Source organism: Hoplias malabaricus, chromosome 6, assembly GCF_029633855.1.
Source record: "Hoplias malabaricus isolate fHopMal1 chromosome 6, fHopMal1.hap1, whole genome shotgun sequence".
Lineage (NCBI taxonomy): Eukaryota > Metazoa > Chordata > Actinopteri > Characiformes > Erythrinidae > Hoplias > Hoplias malabaricus.
Window position 1 is genome coordinate 30,999,727 of NC_089805.1, and position 22,092 is coordinate 31,021,818.

Genomic DNA, 22,092 nt, shown 5'->3' on the forward strand with positions numbered 1-22,092 from the left:
CATCAGGCACATTTAATGTTCTCTGAACATTTTTTCCTCTGTTCTTTTGTCTAATCCAATAACCTAAATATTATCTTGTCTGATGTTTCCCCCTGTGCCTTTATAATAGATGATTCAGGATTTTTATTAGACCTGCAAAGGTCCAAGGAACTTTATTTTGGTTTGATTAAACACAGAAGCTTCTGAAATAGCTTGTGAAATCAGTTATTTATTTATTTTCTTTTAAATATTTCTTGTTAAAAATATGCTCTGTTCCTATTATCAGAACCAAGGCTTTTATTAATACTGTTTGGTACATTTTGCTCTGGTATTTGCTCAAAACAGCTAGTAGCGCTCTATAAGATTACACTGTTGTTTGTTTTTCATTTCCAGCCTATCAGCTGCAGAGTTGTCCAGACCCCCGGCCCTTTAGGAATGGCATTGTGATTGGCAATGACTTCAGTGTTGGCATGACAGTGTCGTTTGAGTGTCTGCCAGGCTACTCCCTCATTGGTGAAGCCTCTCTCACCTGTCTTCACGGAATCAGCCGGAACTGGAACTACCCAGTGCCACGTTGTGAAGGTGAATATTCCACATATGCCACATTAAACTCAACCATTCTGATTAAACATTTGTAGTCTATTTGTTAATGTTGTCCTCTCACGAGTCACAGTCTGCTATGAAAAGAGGGCCTTGGCTCATTCAGTGCTTTGATAGGGTTCTGAAATTGAATGACCCTAGTCCTGTGAACTTACTGTTTTTTATTTTAAAGGGATACAGAAAGATGCCATCACTTACTCCTTGTTTATGAAATACCAGGTGGTGGGGTGACAAAAGAAATATGCTTAAGGCTTAGACTCTTATTCTGATCTCTGATAATAGAAACCCAGCTCTTAATGCTGAATGATGGCATGTGTCCTTATGATAAAAACAATTGCCCCCTGGTTTATGTGGCAACAGCATTTTCTTTGTCTTTCAGAGCGTAGTCATAGGTGAAGTTCTGATGTACTAGATCATCAGAGCGTTTCATTTGTAGACTTTCTAGGCTGACTTTTCAATACATGCTCTTTCACCTTTTGTCTGTCAAAAATGAGCTACTGACCACCTTGAATGTGACTTATTTTATCATTTACACTGGCAGAATAATAAAATCTTCTTCAAACAAGCACTTCAATCTGTTGACATGCTAATATTGTGCTCATGTAAATGTTGAACCTTCAGGGACAAAAATAAATAAATAAATAAAAATAAAATAAAATACAAATCATAATAAAAATAAAAATAGACAAATGAGAGGAAATGACCAATGTATTAATTTAATTTTGTGAATATTGGATATTTAATGTAAACACACATATACAGCCTTTTCTTGTTAAGTGCATTTTATCTTCAACACTTTTCATATCTGTAGATTTCCTCTGTAGCTATAAACCAATATATTTTGTTGTGTGTCTATACACATTGAAAGATATGTTGGATATCTTAAGATTAGCTAGGAAGACATCAGAAATAAATAAAGGCACTTAAAAGTGCAGTGACATTTCTGAATGTGTAAATTTTATAATGAATATACAATCATTCATTATTTTTTAGCTATGGTAGTCTTATAACTTGAACACAATAGTTTGGTGGTTAGCACGTTCGCCTCTTAGCAGTGGGATCTTTGGTTCAAGACCCATCGGAGTGAAGTTTTCATGTTTTCCCTCTGTCTGCATGGGTTTCCGGTTTCCTCCCATGGATGGCAAGGTGATTGGCTACTACAAAAACTCTCCTGGTGTGAGTGGTCACCATGGTGTGTGTGCGCCCAGATATGGATGGTCACTCTATCCTGTGTGAACCCCCCAGTCCCTGATGCAGTCCTGCAGATGGATGGTCGTTCCTGGTTCAGAGTACACTGTGTGCCTTTGGCGGTCACTTCTAACCTTAGCGTGTGTGTGTTGTTTAAGTGTTGAATGTAATGCCTTTCTGTGCAGTGTTGATTGTAATGCATTTTTGGGTGTCTAGAAAGATGCTTTATTTATGTGTAACTATAAAAAACATCAGTGGAAAACTGTAAACTTTTCTTGGTTTAGTGATATGTTTGGGATAAGGAGAAATTGTGAAAAACAATTTTATTTTTTTAACGTTTGGCTGAAACACTGTTTTAATGGACATCAGTGATAAAACAGTGATTTGTCTGCCATCAAACAGCTCTGTGTGGAGGAAACATCACGGCCATGAACGGCACCATTTTTTCTCCCGGCCATCCTGCCGAGTACCCCAACTTCCAGGACTGTGTGTGGAGTGTGAGGGTGCCACCTGGGAATGGCATCTACATCAATTTTACAGTCCTCAGCACTGAGCCCATCTACGACTACATCACTGTGTGGTAGGAGCTCATATACATCTTATGAATATGTAATGACATACTTAATAGTGAACCAATTAATATTCATCAGCCTGTGATCAATAGCAAGTGGCACTGTCGGAGCAGGTTTCTGTGCTAATAACACCAAAGTGAAGTAGGCCAGCCCTGCTGAGAGATTTGACTGATAACAGGGCTAAAAGTGTTAATCGACTTTCAGCCTGGAGGAGGAGCAGGTCCCGAGAGATCCACAGAAACTTCCTTGAAAGGAGGAAACTCTCTGTAGAGCACATCCAACAATTTTCCTGTAAAGGCCCCAAAGCCACTCCCTCATGTGCCTTAGAAGGGGAAATGCATATTCAACAGCATATCTCCCATCCTGTAACCAGGATACTTTAGACACTTTGGCTTTTACATTGTGTTGGTTATCTTGAGGACATGGGTGTTTTAATAGTTCGGTTGAAGCAAATTCTTAGAAACATCAAGCACCGTGACTGTTTAACTGTGAGATCCCTCCAAAGGATATTTCGCATCCATGAATACCTGAAGTTAACTTCCACTTATCTACTGTTTTCTTTCTTATTTATTCACACACTTTAGTGCTGAATGCAGTGGGGCAAAGCTTCAGTTTGCTTTAAAAGTGCTGTTCCTAAGAGCTCTGCTTTCCATTTTGTTTTGCATTAGAATGTGTGGAGGCTTTAATTAAACAAGTTTAAAAATCTTTGCATTCCCCAACTTATTTGAATTCCTTTCTCCACTGAGCTTTGTCTCTCTCTTACCCTTTAGGAAAAAAACTTTGCCAATTAGGTGTACTCCTGACTTATTACCATAGTCACCACTTTTTGTCTCTTTATGGTAAAATGGCTCATTTGGTTTGCCGCGTTAGTCGTGCAGATCTAAAGATAACCCCAAAGGGGTAAAAGCAAAAATTCCTAGGATTTTCTTTTGTTGCCAGAAAGTAGAAAACAATGAGAAAGCTATGTGCAGTGATTAAAAAAACAACGAGGCGTTTAAGTGAACAAAACAATGATCTGGCCAATACAATTCACAGGCATTTATATTCCATTCTATTGTTATTCTCCTTTCTTAGCCCTGAAAAAGAGATATATAAGTTTTGTACCTGTAGTCTGTGGTAATAAAAAGGTGAGTGTGAATCTGTCGTCAGATTTCACTTACACATTCAGACCTGTGCAGCTGGCTGTTTTGTTGAGAGTCATTCTTTTTTGGAGTAATTGTCCTTCACAGTGCTTTGATATTGCTATTGCGTGGGATTTGTAATAATAGACTAAATGAAACCCAGCATGACTGTCAGTAATTAATGTCCATCCTGCTCTCTTGTAGCAGAGGTCCCTTTTGTTAGAGACTAATTCTAGAGCGTCCCTTTAATGTATTATTGGTGTCTGCACACTCTCTCCTACAGACACGTTTAAATAATGCATCTTCAGCTGGGCTTGAGGCTGCATTGTTGGGATTTAATTTATTTAACGTCATCTCAATCTTATTTATGTTGTTTGTTTCAGCTTTTGAACACTTCAGACATTTCAGAAAGCCAAGGTGGACAGTGCAGCATTCCAGCACATAGATGCACACGTGCGCACACACACAATTCTTAGTGCTCTCAGGGCACCACATCAGCTCCTTCATGTGCTGCTCTTACTGACCCATCGCATGTGTTAGAGGTGACCTAGATAAAACAATGTCTGCTAGCTCATTAGTCCAGTCAAAAAGTACATGGACAAAGCACAGCCTCTTCCAGGCTGGGGCTTTTCTGCTGTGTTTGCTTAATACACAGCCAGAGCACAGGTGGGCTACCTGACCTGAACCAGACTACCTCCAGCTCTGTCAGATCAGGTCTCATTTTTAACATCAGCATTTTTGTTCTGATGTTATGTCGTGTTTAAAGTCATTCATCTCTGAATGGTTTTAAAAAGCTGATACATTTCATACTCTAACCTCTTCTAAAACGGATGGATTAAACTGTTATCTTTCTACTAAATGTGATTAATAGCTGGTGTTAACACGTTTCAAGATGAAAACAATCTCTTAAAATGGTAAAAAAGGGTAGATATCCATTATGAGATAACAATTATAAGCTCTACTCTTATTCACCTAGATTTAACATGTTTAATTTCTGACATTAATAGGGATGGTCCAGATCAGAGCTCACCACAGATTGGTCAGTTCAGTGGGAACACAGCCCTGGAGTCTGTCTACAGCACCTCCAACCAGATCCTCATCAAGTTCCACAGCGACTTCAGCGGCAGCGGCTTCTTCGTCCTCAGTTATCACGGTGAGAGGCCAGGCTCAGTTCAGTCTCATTGGCCTAATTTTCTGTCTAATTTTTTTAGAGGTACATAATTGGTCAAGGTACAAAACGTCTAAATGTACCTTTAAAGGTACAACAGTGGTGATAAAGTCTAGTTGTGTTTCCTAAAGGTACATTACATTCTCTTCTTCAGAAAGAGGTGTACTACACTTCCATTGACAAGCACTTGTTTGTACCATCCACATGTTTGAGCCACTACACACTTCCATCTACACAAACAACAGCACTCGAGATCAGGCACAGAGCGCATTGACACTGATTATGTTGACATAAACAGATTAGGCAGCTGAGCAAGCTCTTGGACTGATCTGTGTGTGCCCGTATTTATAATTTGCGACATGCTCCCGAATCGATCCTGGGACTGTGGCAGCCGTCCACCATGACTAACCAGTCTGACACTCAGAGAGGGGAATTGTCTTAAGTGGCACTCTAGTTGTTTAGACACACCACCACACCAGTGCCAGCCACATTGAATACATGTTTACATTTTCACACATTTACCACTGTGGATGTGAGTTAATTTTGTTTATTTCCACAAAAGTGCTGTAATACTGTGGAGGTTTGTCCACTGAAGCACAGTAATTTATTCTCTGTGGAATTGATTCAAACATGAGATTAGTGATTACAGTCTACAAATTCTATTTTGTGGTTATGCCAGAGCATAAAGACAACTTTTATTAGGTGTAATATTTGAGACATTACTAGTTTCTGAGTTGAGATATCATGCTTCAGAGCCTACACACTAAATCTAAAGGTTTGTACCACCAGCACTTAGCAAGAAAATGTACAGAACATGATCAAGAGCTTCAAACACACTTTCAAATGTGCCATCCCCCCAATCAGCCAAGCTCAAAGTACATTAGAGGAGCTCTGCAACATCCCAAACACAGCCGACACCCTGCTTTAATGCTCAGTTCCACAGCTTCGTTCTCTGTGGAATTTGTCACATTCGGAAGAAATGTGAGAATAAAGAAGCAGATGTAGTTTCCCCTCCTGAGCTCTTGGACTGTGATTAGAGAGTGAAATGAAGAGACCCTCATGGAGACTAATGGGTAACTTCAGTGCTGTGGCTGTGGATCAGAAGCTCCGCCTTGGCTCACCAGGCCGCCCCTTTTCTCACACTTCCATATCCCTCCTCTGCTTCAGGAATAGAAGCAAGCCTCATCAGCAGCAGGCAGGTTGAGCGGAAGACGCATGCTAAGTGGGCCTCAATAGTTAATTAGTGTTGTTTCAGACCGAACGTCTGGAGCTTAAACTTGGCTCTCCATTAGCCGAGGCGAGACAAAAGCTGGCATACAGCTCTTCTCCTTTGCCTGCTCACGTCCTCTACATCTCCAGTAAGCGCCGCTTGAGCCTCAAGATCTCCATCTTAATCAGCCTGATGTTTCCACAATTACAGCTCTGCACAGAACCTCCAATCTGCTTGAGGCCCTGCTCATGGAGTTCATTAACACTGGAATAATTAATGCTCAGAATAAGTTGTGTGGTGCTTATGGTAACATAAACACTGACTGTTATCTATATTTACCGAGGGAGAAGCTGTGGTGTAAGAAGAATAAAATCTTCAATTAAATCCACGAGTTACTCCATTTGTGTTTAGGTGTCATGGAAAACATTCAGTGACTCCACTCTGTAATTTGTTTTCCCACCCTGGGTCCTCCATATATGAACTTTTTCACCTTTGCATAGTTTTATACTACGTTGGACTGTTTGATGTGAAGTCACATTCTGGAATTCCTGGTCATTATTTGTTTCTTTAGTTTTCCCAGGTCCCCTGTGACTTCCTGGTAGTTTTCCAAGGTTTTGACCTTTCTGTCCAGTTCTCTAGTTTCATGAATATGGATAAGGCTGTGGTGGTCTGTCCTCTGGATAATGTGTAGGGGGAACATGGAGGACAATGTCCCCCTTAGGAACAATGGCCATTTACTGTAAGCCATATATGTACATGATGTGAGCGAGTAAAAGATGGTGCATAAAACCAACAGGGAGTTTTATTGAAAGAGGAACAAATTTTGTTGTTATATCACCAAAGATGAAAATATTGTAACCTATTGTCTCCTACTAGGAATGGGTAAACGAAGTGACTACACTCTAAAGTCTGGGTTACGGTGTAATTCCTCTGTGACTGGTTAAATGTGCTGATACACAAGTTGGTATTGGCTTGTGTTTAGTTGAAGCGCTCTGTGGTCAAGGCACTGCTATCTGTCTCTGTGCTGCACTGTAGTCTTCCTGCCATGCATTGCAGTGTCACCGTATTTAATCACATCATTAGCTGCCTCTGCAGGTCTCCCTGTCATTAGATCTGCTTCAGTGCCAGCTCAGCGTGGCCTCCACTTCACCTTGCACAACAGCCTCATGCAAATGACCAGCTTAGGAAACAGCAGCAGCGGAGTGTGAGACACTTCCATTTCCACACGACTGTTTAGCCGTCTCATTTTTAACTCCTTCTATTCCTGTGGGCCTTTTCGTGACTCTGGAGATAAATCAACAGTCATTTTAAGCTTTTGCAGATGGGGTTCTCAGGCTGCATGCTGTGTTCTGGGTCTCTGAAAAGCTTTATAAATTTTCATCATCACTCTTCTTCATCCACAGCTTACCAGTTGCGAGTGTGCCAGGCGCCACCAGAAGTGGCCAATGCAGACGCCCTAATGGAGGATAATGAGTTTGAGATCGGTAGGATTCTTTTTTTCTTCTTTCCACTTAAAAATGGGTTTGAGCAAAAGAATTTTCACACAGCAGACCTGCAGAGTCACAGCACAGACAGTGGCAACCTGTGATTTGGCTCATGATAAAAAGGCGTGATAACCGTTTGAACAAAAATAGAGGGTTGTATATGATGCTTTGTCAATCAGTGCCCGATCAAGTTTGACACCATTCTGTCAAGTGGCATGTATTCCACAAGACCTGTGGGAGAAGGATGCTGTCAGGGTGCAACTAACTGCACTGCGTTCCTCATGGGCATCTAAGCTGAAGAGCAAAGATGCCTTAGAACTCATGGGAGCATTTAAAGTAAACACACAATAAGAAAAAAGAATCTGTGATAAGAGGTTGGTAAACCAAGGAAACCAGGCAAACAGTGCTTCCCGTCTACCTCTACCAGTTCAGCTCTATCACACAACCACTTCAGAGAAAAATATTCGTTTTATCCTCATTTTGTCTGTAATTAAATAGTTTTCAGTTTTAAAACCGGAACAAGACCTGCAGGACTGTTTATTAAGAAACAATACCAGTGCAAAAAGTTGAATGCTGTGTTAGATTTGAGTATGTAGTACATAGTGCAGGAGCTGCTGTGCAAATGCCACATCAACAAAACCATAAATGGAATAAATTGTTTGTAAATGTTTATAAGCATAAAGTTGTAGAGATTTGATTTTCCATGTTACTCTTAACACAGAGGTGAACAACTCCAGCATGGTTGTCCAGCGAGGTGTAGTCATTTTTCTGCTCACACACTCCTGTTTCAAGTCATCTGCCAGGTTCAATTGCCATGTTCAGTGAGTGTGTTTAACTGGAAAATAACCAAACCTTGCTGAACACCAGCCCTCCAGAACCCCTCCTCTAATATGTGGAATTTGTAGACCATCTTGGATGCTCACACTTAAGAGTTCATAGGTTATAAATGCAATATGCTGTGTTCATTTATTTTTTGTTACAAAGTCTGTTGCCCCAAGCTTAGTCAGACCTTCTGTTTCTTTCAAATTACGACTGTACAACACTACATAACAAATTACCTTTCAGTTGCAATGGTTCTGAGAGAACATGAAGAGAGCATAAAAGAGGAACAATGTGGTAGTTGTTCTGTAATGGTGAATACATTGTGTACAGCTCCATCCTCATGCCCTCTGTCATGTGAGTAAGTGGAGGGGTGTGTTCACAGCACAGGAACAGCTCCTCTGTTTTAACGGTGAAGTATCAGCCTGGCTACAAAAAGTGGGCCATTACAGTAAGCGAGATGGATTCACCTTGTCCATTGTCCAGACACCGGGCCAGCCATGTGCGCTGTTCCGCACAGAAATGCTCCATACATCATCCCACTCACACTCGCCAGCTGCTGACATCTGATTATTTTTAGATTGGAAGGTATGGATGATGGAGGCTATGAAGAAGATTCATGATCTTCACTGTGGGATTTTTTTTTAATCATGACATACATTAGAGAGAAAGAGAGGAGCAAGTAAAGAGTCATTGTGACCGACGCTCCTTTACAGCTCAATTATCAACTTTTCATCTGTAAATTAAAAAATATATGCCACCTCTATATCTGTGGCATCTATCTCTATTAAGACTGTGCAGGTTAGCTGTCCCTGTTAATTAACCAGTATCTTAATCATCTCTCTCTCTCTTTCTCTCTCTCTCTCTCTCTCTCTCTCTTTCACATTCACTGTTATTCACCCTCCTCTCTATCCTGTAGGTGATATTATCCGTTATCGCTGTCACCCTGGGTTTACTCTGGTGGGGAGTGAGATTCTTACATGCAGACTAGGGGAGAGGCTGCAGATGGATGGACCCCCTCCATCATGCCAAGGTGTGTTTCTAAACATTCATCCAACAATCAGGAAATCATCTGGTTACACACACACAAACACACACACTGCAACTCAATTTGAAGATCTAATGATGTGGATGAACAGATCTTTCTGTACTGTTATGTTGCAAGTGTAATTATATATGTGAATGAGAGCTAACGTTTTCTGCTCAACTTCTCAGAAACAGCTATAATTTGCTGTTATTAAGATGTGCCTTATTCACAGATCTGTGTGAAAGTAAAGCCTGATTAAAGACAGAGTTTGTTTAATGGTTAGAGAAGCTCGTCCGCCTGAAGGCTGTCAGGCTGCGTCATGTTTCCTCCATTTTGGAGGTGTTGTGTGACGCGGCTCTCACTGTGTTTAGTGGCTCAAACAGCTGCTGCCATTAATCTTTTATAGCCCACTGTTTCCCCCCATGAGGGAGCCCTCACTTTGAGAGAGTTTGTCCTCTGTTCAGACTGGCGAGAGTGCCTGCTAACAGTGAGCCCGCTCATTTAGCTCAGTCATTGGTTTTGGTCATTAAAGCAGAATTTTAAAGTGGGATAAACAAAAGGAGACAAAGTGAAGTGATTTGTAGCAGCAGTTTCGAACTTTAGGGATAAAAATAAATGTCTGAACTAAACAAGTGTACACAGATATTTTCAAGGGTGGTTTATCTTTTAATTATAAACATCTCTGCATTTCTGCATTCAACTTGTGCTCAAACTGGGAATGTGTGTCACTACACAAAGATTAGTTGGTTTTAATATTTGCCAGTTGAATTGTATGCTGTGACATATTGAGATTATATACTAATTTAATAGTAAAGCATACATTAATATATTGTTGCTGTCTAAATGTAAGGCAATGTAACACAATTTCATTTTGAATCATTGGTGTAGGTACATTTTTCATAAAGTCTAAATGGCAGCTGGTATATACAGTGCATGCCAAAAAAAAACAAATTCAAGGTTTTAATATAACTGTGACTATTTACAGGCAGCATAAAATATAATAATTAGTAATAAAATTCAGTTTTTCAGAATATAAGCTCTCTGAGTTGTTTCTTTTCCTGAGAGCTAATGAGTGTTTCTTTTCTTGTGCTGTTTGCTCTGGCAGTGCAATGTCCTGCTCATGATGTGCGCTTTGACTCGACTGGAGTTATTCTGAGCCCTGGATATCCAGACAGCTACCCCAACCTCCAGATGTGTTCCTGGAGCATCAATGTGGAGAAGGGCTACAATATCACCCTGCATTTTGAGTTCTTTCAGACAGAGAAGGAATACGACATTCTGGAAGTCTTTGATGGTACATTTATACCTGGCAAAGTGCAAACTTTACAGCATATCACAAACACTCCCAGTTGCCTCATAATGGATTTCTAGATCACAGAGGGGTTTTTTTCTTTTCACTTCCTTAAAAACAAACAAATGCTTTGCTCTAGATTATGAATACCTATGTTATGTTAAAAGGAGGGGGGGGGAATCCAAGAACCATTTAGTGAATATGGGAAAGTAATTCATCGAAAGTTACATCTTAAGTCATGCCAACAATATCTAGCTACTACAACACCCCAACATCTCCTAGCTGCTGTATATTTAGATGATTATAAATGTAGATACACAAATATGAATTTAAAGTGAGCTACAGAACAAGTGCCTGTGGCAACTTTCTGCTGTAGTATTGTGTGGGTAGTCTTCCACATGAACTCACTTCTGAGGGAATTATCAGACATTTTGAAAAACCTGTAGTTGTTCATACCATAAACTATGCTGAAAATATAAAAGTCTGCTGTTGTGGAGTTGGAGTCCAGATTTATTGCACATTCAAACATCTCATCTACTCTGGACAGCCGAGCTATGTTTTATACTCCACTGCAACTCTATAAAAGGACTAAAGATAAAATGTGAAACATGAATTGATAGTAATCCAGCTGGAATGTATTTTGTGCTAGAACATAAAACAGACATGTTTAGCCGCAAAAGGCTTTGATATTAACAATTTTTCCTGGATGTTGTGCTAAACATTAACACAAGATTCTCAGACAGACAAAGTCAAACTATAGGAAAGAAAAAAGCCTTTTATATTTTGTGGATTTTTCTTTTTAACACAGTGACTTCACAACTTGCTGTGCTTCCTTTTTTCTCTCTCCTTACTTTTTTTTGCGTGTGTGTCTGTGTGTAGGTCCAACAATCCACAGCCAGACACTGGCCACTCTGAGTGGTGACCTCTCCACCCCCTTCAACATCACTACCACTGGTCACCAGCTCCTGCTGCGCTGGTCAGCTGACCATGGCACCAATAAGAAGGGGTTCCGCATCCGCTATGTCGGTGAGTATCAAAGTATGTATCCATTTAAATCACTTTTCAAATTGCACGTTACTTTCCTGCTCATCTATCTGAGCAAGCATGCAGATATGAGCATGGTGTGCGCGTGTGTGTGTGTGGGTGTGTGGGTGTGTGTGTGTGTGTGTGTGTGGGTATTCATAAACAAGCAGCTCAGAGCAAGAGTGCCACAGTCAGGGAAGGGTTAAGTTTGAGGACATTAAATGAGGTAAAATATGTATGTAGTGAGTATACACGGTGTGTGTGTCTTTGTGTTCGCTCCCACTTGTGTGTAAGTAAATTTGAGACTCATGCGGCATGCTACATGGCTGGTTAAATTTGTGTGCGCACTCCTGTGAATGATTTTGCGCTTTTTGTCGTTTGTACCCAAGAGAGCAAGAGGAGTCCAGGTACTTAGCTTTAAAATGTCAGTATGTGGTTCAGCTGTGGCTTCAGTGGTCCAGGCTTTATCCGCTAAGTGTATACACACACACAGGCGGGCATCACAGTGACGGGGGGACATGGGGCCATGGCCCATTGGCCTTGATGTACGCTATATTAATGTTACTACAGATGCCACTCGAGATGTCAGTCAAAGCCTGGGGACTCCTTGTCCACACACTACTCTCTCCCGCCATTCCTTACTGCCCCCCCCCCTTCTCTTTCTCTCTCTCTCTCTCTTTCTCTCCTCCTTCCACATCTCTGGGTGTGTGTGAGTGAGTGTCAGAGAGAGAGAGAGAGAGACTGTATGCCTGAGGTGAGTGTTCAATCATGTGCATGCATAAGAGAGTGAAGAAAGTGTTGACTGTCTGAGTCTTTGTGTGGGTGGGGAGTGTGTAAGCTTGTCCGCTCTGAGTATGTTCTTCTGCAGAACAGAGGACACAGTGAGAGTGGATGTGATGACTGGGTTAGTCTCTGGTCATGTAAGACCTATGAGATGCCCAGTGGCTCTGTGGTTCTCCCAGAGAGAGGCTAATATAGTGCACCTCTTTAGGGAAGCATAGTTAAGAACCCAGGTATATGTTCTGAGCGTAGTGCACTGAAAAATATAGATACAGTGAAGATACTCATTTTAAATATGGACTTTCTTCATGTTAATAACATAAGTAACAATGTAAATGTAATTTATCTTGATATCTTAATTACTTTTATAAATATATATAAGGTATATACATTGGTCAGTCAAAACATTAAACTCACCTTATTTTTTCACACTACAATTACAAACTGTAGTCCATCTGTTGTTCTTCAAATGTGGTTTGGCCCCTGTCACCCTGTGCTTTAATGCTCATGGCCCCCACATGACCACCAAAGAGGAGGTACGATTTGGCTGGTGGATCATTCTCAGCACTATCATGACATTGATGTGGTGTGATAGTATGTGTTAAGCTGGTGTGATTGGATCAAACACAGATCCTGCTGGAGTTTTTAAACACCTCACTGTCACTGCTGGACATAGAATAATCCACCAACAATTTATAGCCAACAGCGTCCTGCAGACAGCGTGCAGAGTATGTCCAACACAAACTGTGCAGCAACAGATGAGCTACTGTTTCTTACTTCACATCTACGAAGTGGACCAGCGGAGTAGGTGTCTAATAGAGTGAACAGGGAGTGGGCATGGGGTTTAAAAACGCCGGTAGCATTGTTCTGTCTGATCCAAGCCTGGAGGGGTAAAAGAAAACTTAATCTGCTATCTCTTTCTGGTTAAAACTGGTGTAACATGTGTTAGTTAATTATGTGTTTTGTTTATTTTTGCTCTTTAAAAAGAGTGAAATATACAGGAGTTGTGCTTGCAATGCATCATGGGATTGCCTTCGCTTCTGAGGAACGGTTCAAAGCTGCCTTAAAATTCAGACAGATTAAGGTATCTCAGTAGGCAGCATATTTAATATATCTAAGAATTGGGACAGCCTACATGTCTTGGGCACACACACTATGACCTAAAATGCTCTCTGTGAAAACTGCTCTGTAGGTTCTTCTCAGGTACACACTTACTACTTTACACAGATAGTTCACATAATGTAGATATTCAAATTAAGATGAACAAAACAGCCCTTTTCTAATTATTTATGGTTGCCACAGCCATTAACACCTTTTCAAATAACAGCCTGTTCTGCGTATAGCAATCACCCTGCTAGTTCATATTGAAGTAATGAGGAGAGTTGTTTCCATAGATCATAGTTTATTGGAGAGTCATTGAAATGTGTGAGGAAAACAATTAAAATTTCCCTCAGGAGAAAATCAATATTTTAAGTTGTTAACATATCCAAGTGGTGTTGTTTATACACTAGAAGACCTATCATTCACAAAATAAGCAGTCAGTGCCATGGCTGAGGATTACTGCTTTGAAACTGCAGTGTACCAAAGACACAGTCAAACAGTTAATGTGCTAACCCTAAGGAACCACTCCTGTCAACTTGTGTTTTTGGGCGCGGATTTCAGTCAGCCTGCTTAGCTTTTGAAATTGTGCAGAGAAGATGTCAGCCAGTCATTGACATATATCAGTTATAAAGCACCATATCAGCTTGAGGAACTCACAGCATACAGAAAGAATAGTAGTCATACATATAATGTATTAATGTTTGTTAACATAAACCAATGAACATGTAAGAATTGAGCTTGTGGGTAAAGTAAGACAAGAAAATGTCAAATTTGGCCGCTTAAAAGGAACTCTAATTTTGGACTGCAGTATATCCTCAGAAAACTATAGGAGTAGTTGCAGTGGTAGCAGTCCAGCTCTAACTGACATTAAATCCTCTCATCTTGGGTGAAGTTCAGTCCAGTCAGATAGTGTGTTGACTTTGACCGGAGGGGGAATCGGGCCGAGAGGGAGAGACTCATCCTCTTCGCTCTGACAAAAATAGTTCCCTCACCTATATTCCGCCTGAGATATGCTTCATGATCGATTAAGGCATGGGGAGCCGTGTCGGGCCCAGTGCTTTGGGCTCCGTCCCAACCCAGCTCAAATGTGACATGACTGCACATGTTAACCACGCTGTTCAAGCGCACTGCCTTGCTGTCGATTGTTTTTGCTGAAGATGGACATCTCCCTTATTGTCATACAGCCTGAAAAGCAAACAGTCTCTTTAACATGTTAATGCAGAGTCTGGATTCAATGGATGCTCCATATTAATTCTTCTCCTGGCCTCTATACAACGATAAACACGAGACAATTCCCAGCCTTTTAAAACTGTTGAGTGCTCTCTTGTTCAGCCGATGTGCGTGCTTCGCTTTAAATTGTCTTGTAGTATGTACCTGCATACAGGTGTGTGTGTGTGTGTGTGTGTGAGTGAGAGAGAGTATGAGTGTGAGAGAGAAAATATATGCATTGCATGACTGCAGACTTAAGTGTTTTATTCCCACAGATTATAGGGTATGAATAATTCAAGATTGCATGTTATAACTATGTGGGGGGCAGGTCTTGCTTCTAATAACAATAATTACATTTGAGCTTCTGAAACTTTTTATATATTTTAAATCTAATATTATTATAAAATGTAAAAAAATACCTATTTTTTAGGTGTAAAAATGTAAGATTATGTTGCTGTTTTAAGATTGTCTCACTGCTTTATGAGTGTGGCTGAAGCAGTGTCATCATGCCTTCAGTTGTGTTAATATTGTCCTGCTGAGCTTCTTGTGATAGCTCAATCAATTCTAAACAAAGTCCAGTCACTATTTTTGCTAATCACATTCCAGATACTCTTCACCGTCAGATAGAAATTTAACATTGTGATATATTTCTAGACTATTTTGGGATTTTTATGAACCAGAGCTTGAAAATAAGGCCCTCCATGAGATCACACTGGCTCAAGAGTGTGTTTAGATATCATGTAATTTTCTGTAGGGCTGTAAATAGACTTTGGAGTCAGAGGTTTACAGCCCTAGAAAAAAATCACTTGATATGTAATGTAATCAAACCAGATGTTGTCAAGACATGTCTTTTTTTGTTTTGTTTTTTTTTCCCTAAGAAATATGGGCATGTCTTGATTACATTGTTTTTTATCCCTGATTCAAGAGCATTTTAAAAATGAGCACTAGCTTCTGATATTCCTATAAAATACAAAATGTGTTAAAGTGGCAAAGTTTATTCTGAATTAATTTGATTTGGATCTTAATAGCTGTTCTTTATGTTGTGTGAATTTCATGATGAATGAACCAGTAGAAATGCTCCAAAATTACATTTAAATAAATCTTTTTACACTGACTTCCATTGAAGGTTACTCCTGTGAAGTTACTATTTTGGTGATACATATTTTTAATTGGACAGTGACGAAATATTAGGAGTGGGAATGGAGGAGTGGAATTTTAAAACATTACCAGGCATTTTCAATCACTTTTAATAATAGACAGTGAATATTATTTTGGCCAAAAATGATACATTTCAAATCAGCAACATCAGCATGACTGAATCAATAAGATCTCCACATTTTAACTAAGCCAGCTTTACATATCGTAAAATCCACAAAGCAATAGTTGTTTCCCAGTGAACCCTTCGAGTGTGTGGAGCACAGCAGAAGGCATGCTGAGATGACCCAGGGCACAGGTGTCTGTTCTAGGTAGTGATTAAGGAGCTGATGGGGTTGGTTCTCTGTATGTCTGTGTTTGTATGTGTGTACAGCTCTGTACTGCAGTACTCCAGACTCACCTCTACACGGGTCTATCAGCAGTCAGACAGGCGGTCATCTCAACAGTCTGGTGCGCTGGGCCTGTGACCGTGGATACCGCCTAATAGGCAAGAGTACAGCCGTCTGCAAGAAAACACCCTATGGCTTCTACGACTGGGATGCGCCTGTACCTGCCTGCCAGGGTAAGAGCTCCTAATGGTACTGTTTTCAGTGGCAGTGTTTTCCAAATTACATGAGTTTTTACTGTTGGCATTGTTGAGAGTTGTATGTATTAAGGGATGTATTGAAAGATTAATGGAGCATACTGGACAATGCTGCTGCCCAGTGGACTGTAGCCTGGTATTCAATTTCTAGCTCAGGCAGGAACAACACATTTCAGGATGAGTCCTTGTACAAGACACATAACACTGCATTAGTCTGCACCTCTCATGTGATTAAAATTGTGAGTTGCTCTAGATAACAACGTCTGTGAAGTTTTTAAATGCAAATGTAATGTTTTTAGATCTTACTCACTTGGGATTCCCTAAAAAAATCTAATTTCACACATTTCACTGAAAATGGCTGCAGACAGTTCTCATCTGTTTCAAGGGTTCTCCTCATCCACCCACACCTTCTTCCCTTTTCATCTTCCCGTTCCATTCACAAAATGTGAAAAGACCCAAAGAGATAATATAACCCTGCATGGCTCTGTGGATGCTATAGCTGTGCTGTACATTTCAGTGACAGCAGAGAATCCGTGTCAGACCTATTATTATTGTAGCTTTTGTACTGGCTGAAAGTGTCTAAATTATGCACATGAATTTCATGCACAAAAAATATGTTAATTCCGCAGGCAAGTGCACAGTTGCCAAGAACTGAAATATCCAATCAGAATCCATACATTAACTAGTTTTTTGTTTGTTTAATTGTTTTTTTGGGTTTTTTTTAACGAATATAAACACTTTGTTCACTTCTACAAAATTACCAGCTTCAATTCTCCAGAAAATATTGGTTTGATGGAGGGTTTTGATTTTTGTCAGTGACTTTATATATTAGATAATGACATATGTAATTTACTGAAATCATATGGTTTACAGACTGTATGAATAAAAACATCAGAGGACACTAAGATGAAGAGTAGCTGATATGAAATAATAACACTATAATGAATGAATATATTTACACTATATATATTATTAAGCTACTATGAATTTTAAGGTTTAATAATCTTTGTATTATTCACTAAATTCCATTACTAATACTAAATCTGATTACTTAAATGCAAACAAAGTGTGAGATAAAATACACTAGTAGATCTATAAATAAGTCTGCAAAAGCACAAGTATAGATGGATGTTTTATTGATAGAAGCTCCAATTTTAGTTTATTGTGGAAAAACTATAGAGAAAAAAATGTTTTTTGCTCTTCAGTGTTTCTTTTGCCTGATTGATCATTTTTGCAGTGAAAACAATGGCAGTAGAACAAATAAAGTGAAGTATTAAGATGATCAATGCAAACCTGTCAGGTAAAACATTATTATGTTATTGGACACTTACAAAACCCTAAAAGTAAAACATTGTTATACCAAAGAGTTGCTACTGAAATGTTTACCGATGTTCAATATGTAGCCAGCAATGTGGAGCTCCTAGTAAACTTTGCTTCTTTATGCCTTTCGAAGGATTTAAGATGAATGCTACAGACTATTACAAGTATCTTCTTAAAATATGTGCTCAATTTGTCTTCCTCCACTTTTAAATGAGCTTTTAAAAATATTTAGCTTTTTTTAGCAGCTGAACTATAAAGTACTTTAAACGTATTTATATACTTCTGAAATGAACAGAAATTGCAGTGAAGATGTTACGCTTGTGTCCTAAATAGTGGCATGCTATATCCTAATTTCAGTAATACACAGTCATTGGTGCTGTACAGGGCTGTTTAATAACATTGGTTATTAATTCAGCACTGGACGATACACGGCAATTTCGCAAGTCCCCACTTTCCAGGAACTTAATCCCCAGCCTCTCTAACAAGCTTTTACGGTCAGTGATAGAGATGCAGTAATTACTCACGCTGCTCTCTTCCTGATACTGTTTATTCATGATCTGTTTGATTTGTCACATTAATGACTAATCTGCACAGTTCTCTTCTCCATCTGTGTCATTTATACTGCACCACCTCTCTATCTGTGAGTGCAAGGAGCTCCTCTGAGTAAATGTTTTCTGAGCCAGTCAGTCCGTGGCCTCCTCCCTCTGCTCCCGATGCGATATCAGTGGTCCTGCCCCCTTTTAGACCTCTGGCTACCACACCACTAACAGTCACTGACACTTAAACCACTACATAACCTTGCGAAGTCTTCCAGGTAATTCGGATTTCTCCATTATTATAAAGCAAACCACAAGCCAAAAAAAGACTTGTATCTGGCATCCTGGCCCACAAGAGTAAACACTTCATTCTGTCCTTTGATTTTAACCATAAATCGTATTGTGTTGTTCAGATCAGTGCAGTGGGTTGGGAAAATTCTTTGTCTTGTTAGATTTTTTTAATTGTATGATATTTATGATTTTTGTTTTTCCTTCCAAGTCTGAGCTTGGAGCATACAATTAAATTAGGGGCATCCATCTACAATACAAGAAGATGTATTTTAACAATATGAAGCTAATTTAAAAAAAAAATGCCCAAGGTTTTAATCAAATGTTGAATAACTAAACTACGTTAAATTTCATTTAAATGTAGTAGTAAAGATTGATGTTTGAAAATGTTAAGAAATATACACTGTCCCCAAACATTTGAGAGGCAGGATATGTTTCAGTGGCAGTTATATAAAAGGAGAAGGGGCAGCTAGCAAGATAAGAATTTCCATTTGCCGGTAGGCTGGACAAGGCCATGACAGCAGCACAGTGAAAGAAAGCAATCGAAGCATGACTTTGTGAACTTCAAGCTTCTCTAAGACTTCTGAATGCCCTTTTGTGTATGATTTTTCAGTTGTTCTTTTAAACATGGTGCTGACCTTTTACAGAGGGTTTTGTGCATCTGCACATGCTGTAAAACTTTATACATGAAAGGAATTTTGAACCACACATATTATGAATTACGGGAGAATAGCTCTAGAGGTGAAGGAGCTCTGGTGGAGAGGCTCCATAAATGAAGAAGTGATTCATTCATAGACGTTTAGTTTTTTACTGTTATTTTATAGTGAATATATTAATTCAAATGTAATTATTTAAGTATTTAAATACACATATGAAAATGGAATTTGACATATGGTTAATTAAGATGGGTATTTATAAGTCTGCACTTCTTGTTCCCACTTGTTTTTAAAAAAATTTTACCAACAGACATGATTACAAGTCCACCTACGTCAAATAATGATTGAAGTAGAAGTTTTAAAAATTAGATTCAAAACTAATCTGGAACATAAAAATGTATTAGTACTTAAGTGTCAAATGTTTTAATGAACTCAGTAGACACTTACAATGTTGAACAATGCTCTTGAAATATCTGAAAATACTAGTTATTTAAAGTTAAAGCTGCCTTCCCTCCTCCTACCTAGCGGTGTCATGTGGAGTGCCCAAGGCACCGGTCAATGGGGGTGTGCTAGCTGTAGACTACTCAGTGGGAACACGTGTGACCTACTTCTGCAATGACGGTTACCGGCTGTCCTCCAAGGAGCTGACCAGCGCAGTCTGCCAACCTGATGGCACTTGGAGCAACCACAACAAGATTCCCCGCTGCTCAGGTACCAGAAAAACTCACTGCACAAACACACTGACCCACGAGCCCACTTACTGCCCATTTAAATCTCTCGTCACACACAGTAGTCCCATAACCAGAACTTCACCTCTCATTTATTTATGAGCAGATTATATTCTCAATGCCAAAATGTTATTACACATTAAGGTTTGGGCACAAATGACTTGGCCACGTTACAAAGTGGTACATAATGAGGTCACTGCTTTTTGAAGTGTAGGAAAAAAGGCTTTGAATGTTTTATGCTTTAGAGCTCAATTATGGATAACACTGGGGGCTGATTATATTGGCATGTTCAGTGTGGTGCCAAGTGACAAAGTATTTGTTCATGACAAAACAGGGCTTTAGTAAGAATTTACATTGGTTTATTTGCTGTTAAATAATTTTCTCTTATGAGCTCTGAATAGCAGTGAGCTAATGATTTCATTTAAACATTTAAAGATTACAATTATCAAATACAGTTAAGTTAGCTTTATTTGGTGTCAGTTATAGATTATAGGTTTAGTTCCTGTGTTGCACAGCTGTTGAATGAAACAGAAATAGAAATATAGATTTTTGCTAAAGGTTTTATGTTTTGAATGTTTACCCTAGGCTGCACATTTCTAATTTTACTGTGTACTGTGTACTGTGTACTGTGTGTGTGGGCACAGTGGTTGTTTGTCCTAGCATTGGGTCTTTTTCCCTGGAGCATGGCCGGTGGCGGATTGTGAATGGTTCGCATTATGAATTCAGGACCAAAATCATCTTTACCTGTGACCCTGGATATTACCGCCTGGGCCCCGCCCACATTCAGTGCATGGCTAATGGGGCGTGGAGCTGGAGGAACGAGAGACCTCACTGTCAGAGTAAGACATATTTATGACTATTGGTGGATATTAATGTGTCGCAACTACACACATTGTGACTTTTATTTTAGTCAATAAAGAATAACATTCACAATATTTAAAGGTTTTGTGGGTTTATCAGAATAGGTTAAAAAAAAATTAAAAGTCACATAATTTTATGTGAACTTTAAGGAATGCTAAACTTGATGGAAATGATCATGATGGATCAAATAATGATAAAAAAAATACCTGTTTTATAACAAAAAATGTTATATATTAAATTGCTCTGCCACAGTGGAGGTGAACATTTTCAAATGATTAGTTCACTTCACATGCACTTAGCATTAACTTTATAAACCAAACATGTTTTTAATAATCTGCACTTATTTTAGTCATTTAGAAATTGTAAAAATGGCTATAAATCATGCTCTTAAACCCTTTTTCCACCTCATTTTGTCTCCTTTCCTTCCCTTATTAGTCATCTCATGTGGGGAGCTCCCCACTCCTGCCAGTGGGAAGAAGATTGGGATGCAGACAACTTTTGGAGCCACAGCCATATTTACATGTGACATTGGCTTCATGCTGGTGGGCTCCACAGTGAGAGAGTGCTTGTCGTCTGGCCTATGGAGTGGAACAGAGACACGGTGCCTAGGTAGACAACTTCACACTGCTACTGTCTCTTGAAAATACAGTACTGTTGCTTGTGGATATATTTCTTCTGTCCGTTTAGATATGGATTCACTGACCTTTGCTCTTATGTTTAAGATGTGTGTATGTACCCGATATCTCATTTTAAAGGTAAAAATAAGGACTTGGTTTAGTTACTGCAAAGTAAAATCTAAGTTGCTTTCCGTCTGATATATGATGTTTAATACATCAGAAAAAAATTATAAAAACAATTTTAAAAAGCTGGGCATCCCAAACTTGGGCAGACTGTATACAGTTCATGAAGAGTTTTAATTGGTTTTCAAGTTTCTATTTGACATCTAAACTCAATGTGCACTCAGATATCTCTGCTATTAAAAGGGTCAATAATCACTAACCACTTTCACCTTAAAAGGCTCTCTTCTTTAAAAGGAGCCACAAATAACCCCTTGACTACTGAAAATGCTGTAGTAGAACGGTTCTTCTGGGAACAAGATCTATTCACCAGTCAATGATTACACCAACAGCCCTTTATCCTCTTAAGGGTCCTCTTCAAGTAATATCTAAGAGTGTTTATCCTGTTTCTACCTGAGTGTGGCATCATTCTAAATATGTCTGTAAAGTCTACAGTGTTAATAGAGAAGTCAAAACCTTCTCAATATGTGTTGAATGGGGAAGAGAGGACAAATTCAAGATTTTCCTGTTCAAACTGGTTGTTTAACCTCTCCAAATATATCTGCCATTTAAAAACGCATCAAATTGTCTTTCTAAAAATGTGTAACATTAATTTT

The 22,092-nt window shown here is 39.3% G+C and overlaps 1 protein-coding gene across 3 annotated transcripts in view; it reads left to right on the plus strand.

The window, feature by feature from the left end:
- Positions 1-22,092, plus strand: part of csmd3b (CUB and Sushi multiple domains 3b) — a 484,418-nt gene that overhangs the window by 408,436 nt on the left and 53,890 nt on the right. For 2 of the 3 annotated variants that reach the window (XM_066675840.1, XM_066675839.1), the window contains exons 42-52: positions 373-561; positions 2,170-2,347; positions 4,468-4,613; positions 7,242-7,322; positions 9,061-9,174; positions 10,274-10,462; positions 11,339-11,485; positions 16,101-16,289; positions 19,636-19,821; positions 20,483-20,677; positions 21,135-21,308. In XM_066675840.1, coding sequence (XP_066531937.1) covers positions 373-561; positions 2,170-2,347; positions 4,468-4,613; positions 7,242-7,322; positions 9,061-9,174; positions 10,274-10,462; positions 11,339-11,485; positions 16,101-16,289; positions 19,636-19,821; positions 20,483-20,677; positions 21,135-21,308 — 1,788 coding nt within the window. Of the gene's footprint in view, positions 1-372; positions 562-2,169; positions 2,348-4,467; positions 4,614-7,241; positions 7,323-9,060; positions 9,175-10,273; positions 10,463-11,338; positions 11,498-16,100; positions 16,290-19,635; positions 19,822-20,482; positions 20,678-21,134; positions 21,309-22,092 lie in introns of all 3 variants that reach the window. The other variant, XM_066675838.1, reaches the window with a different exon arrangement.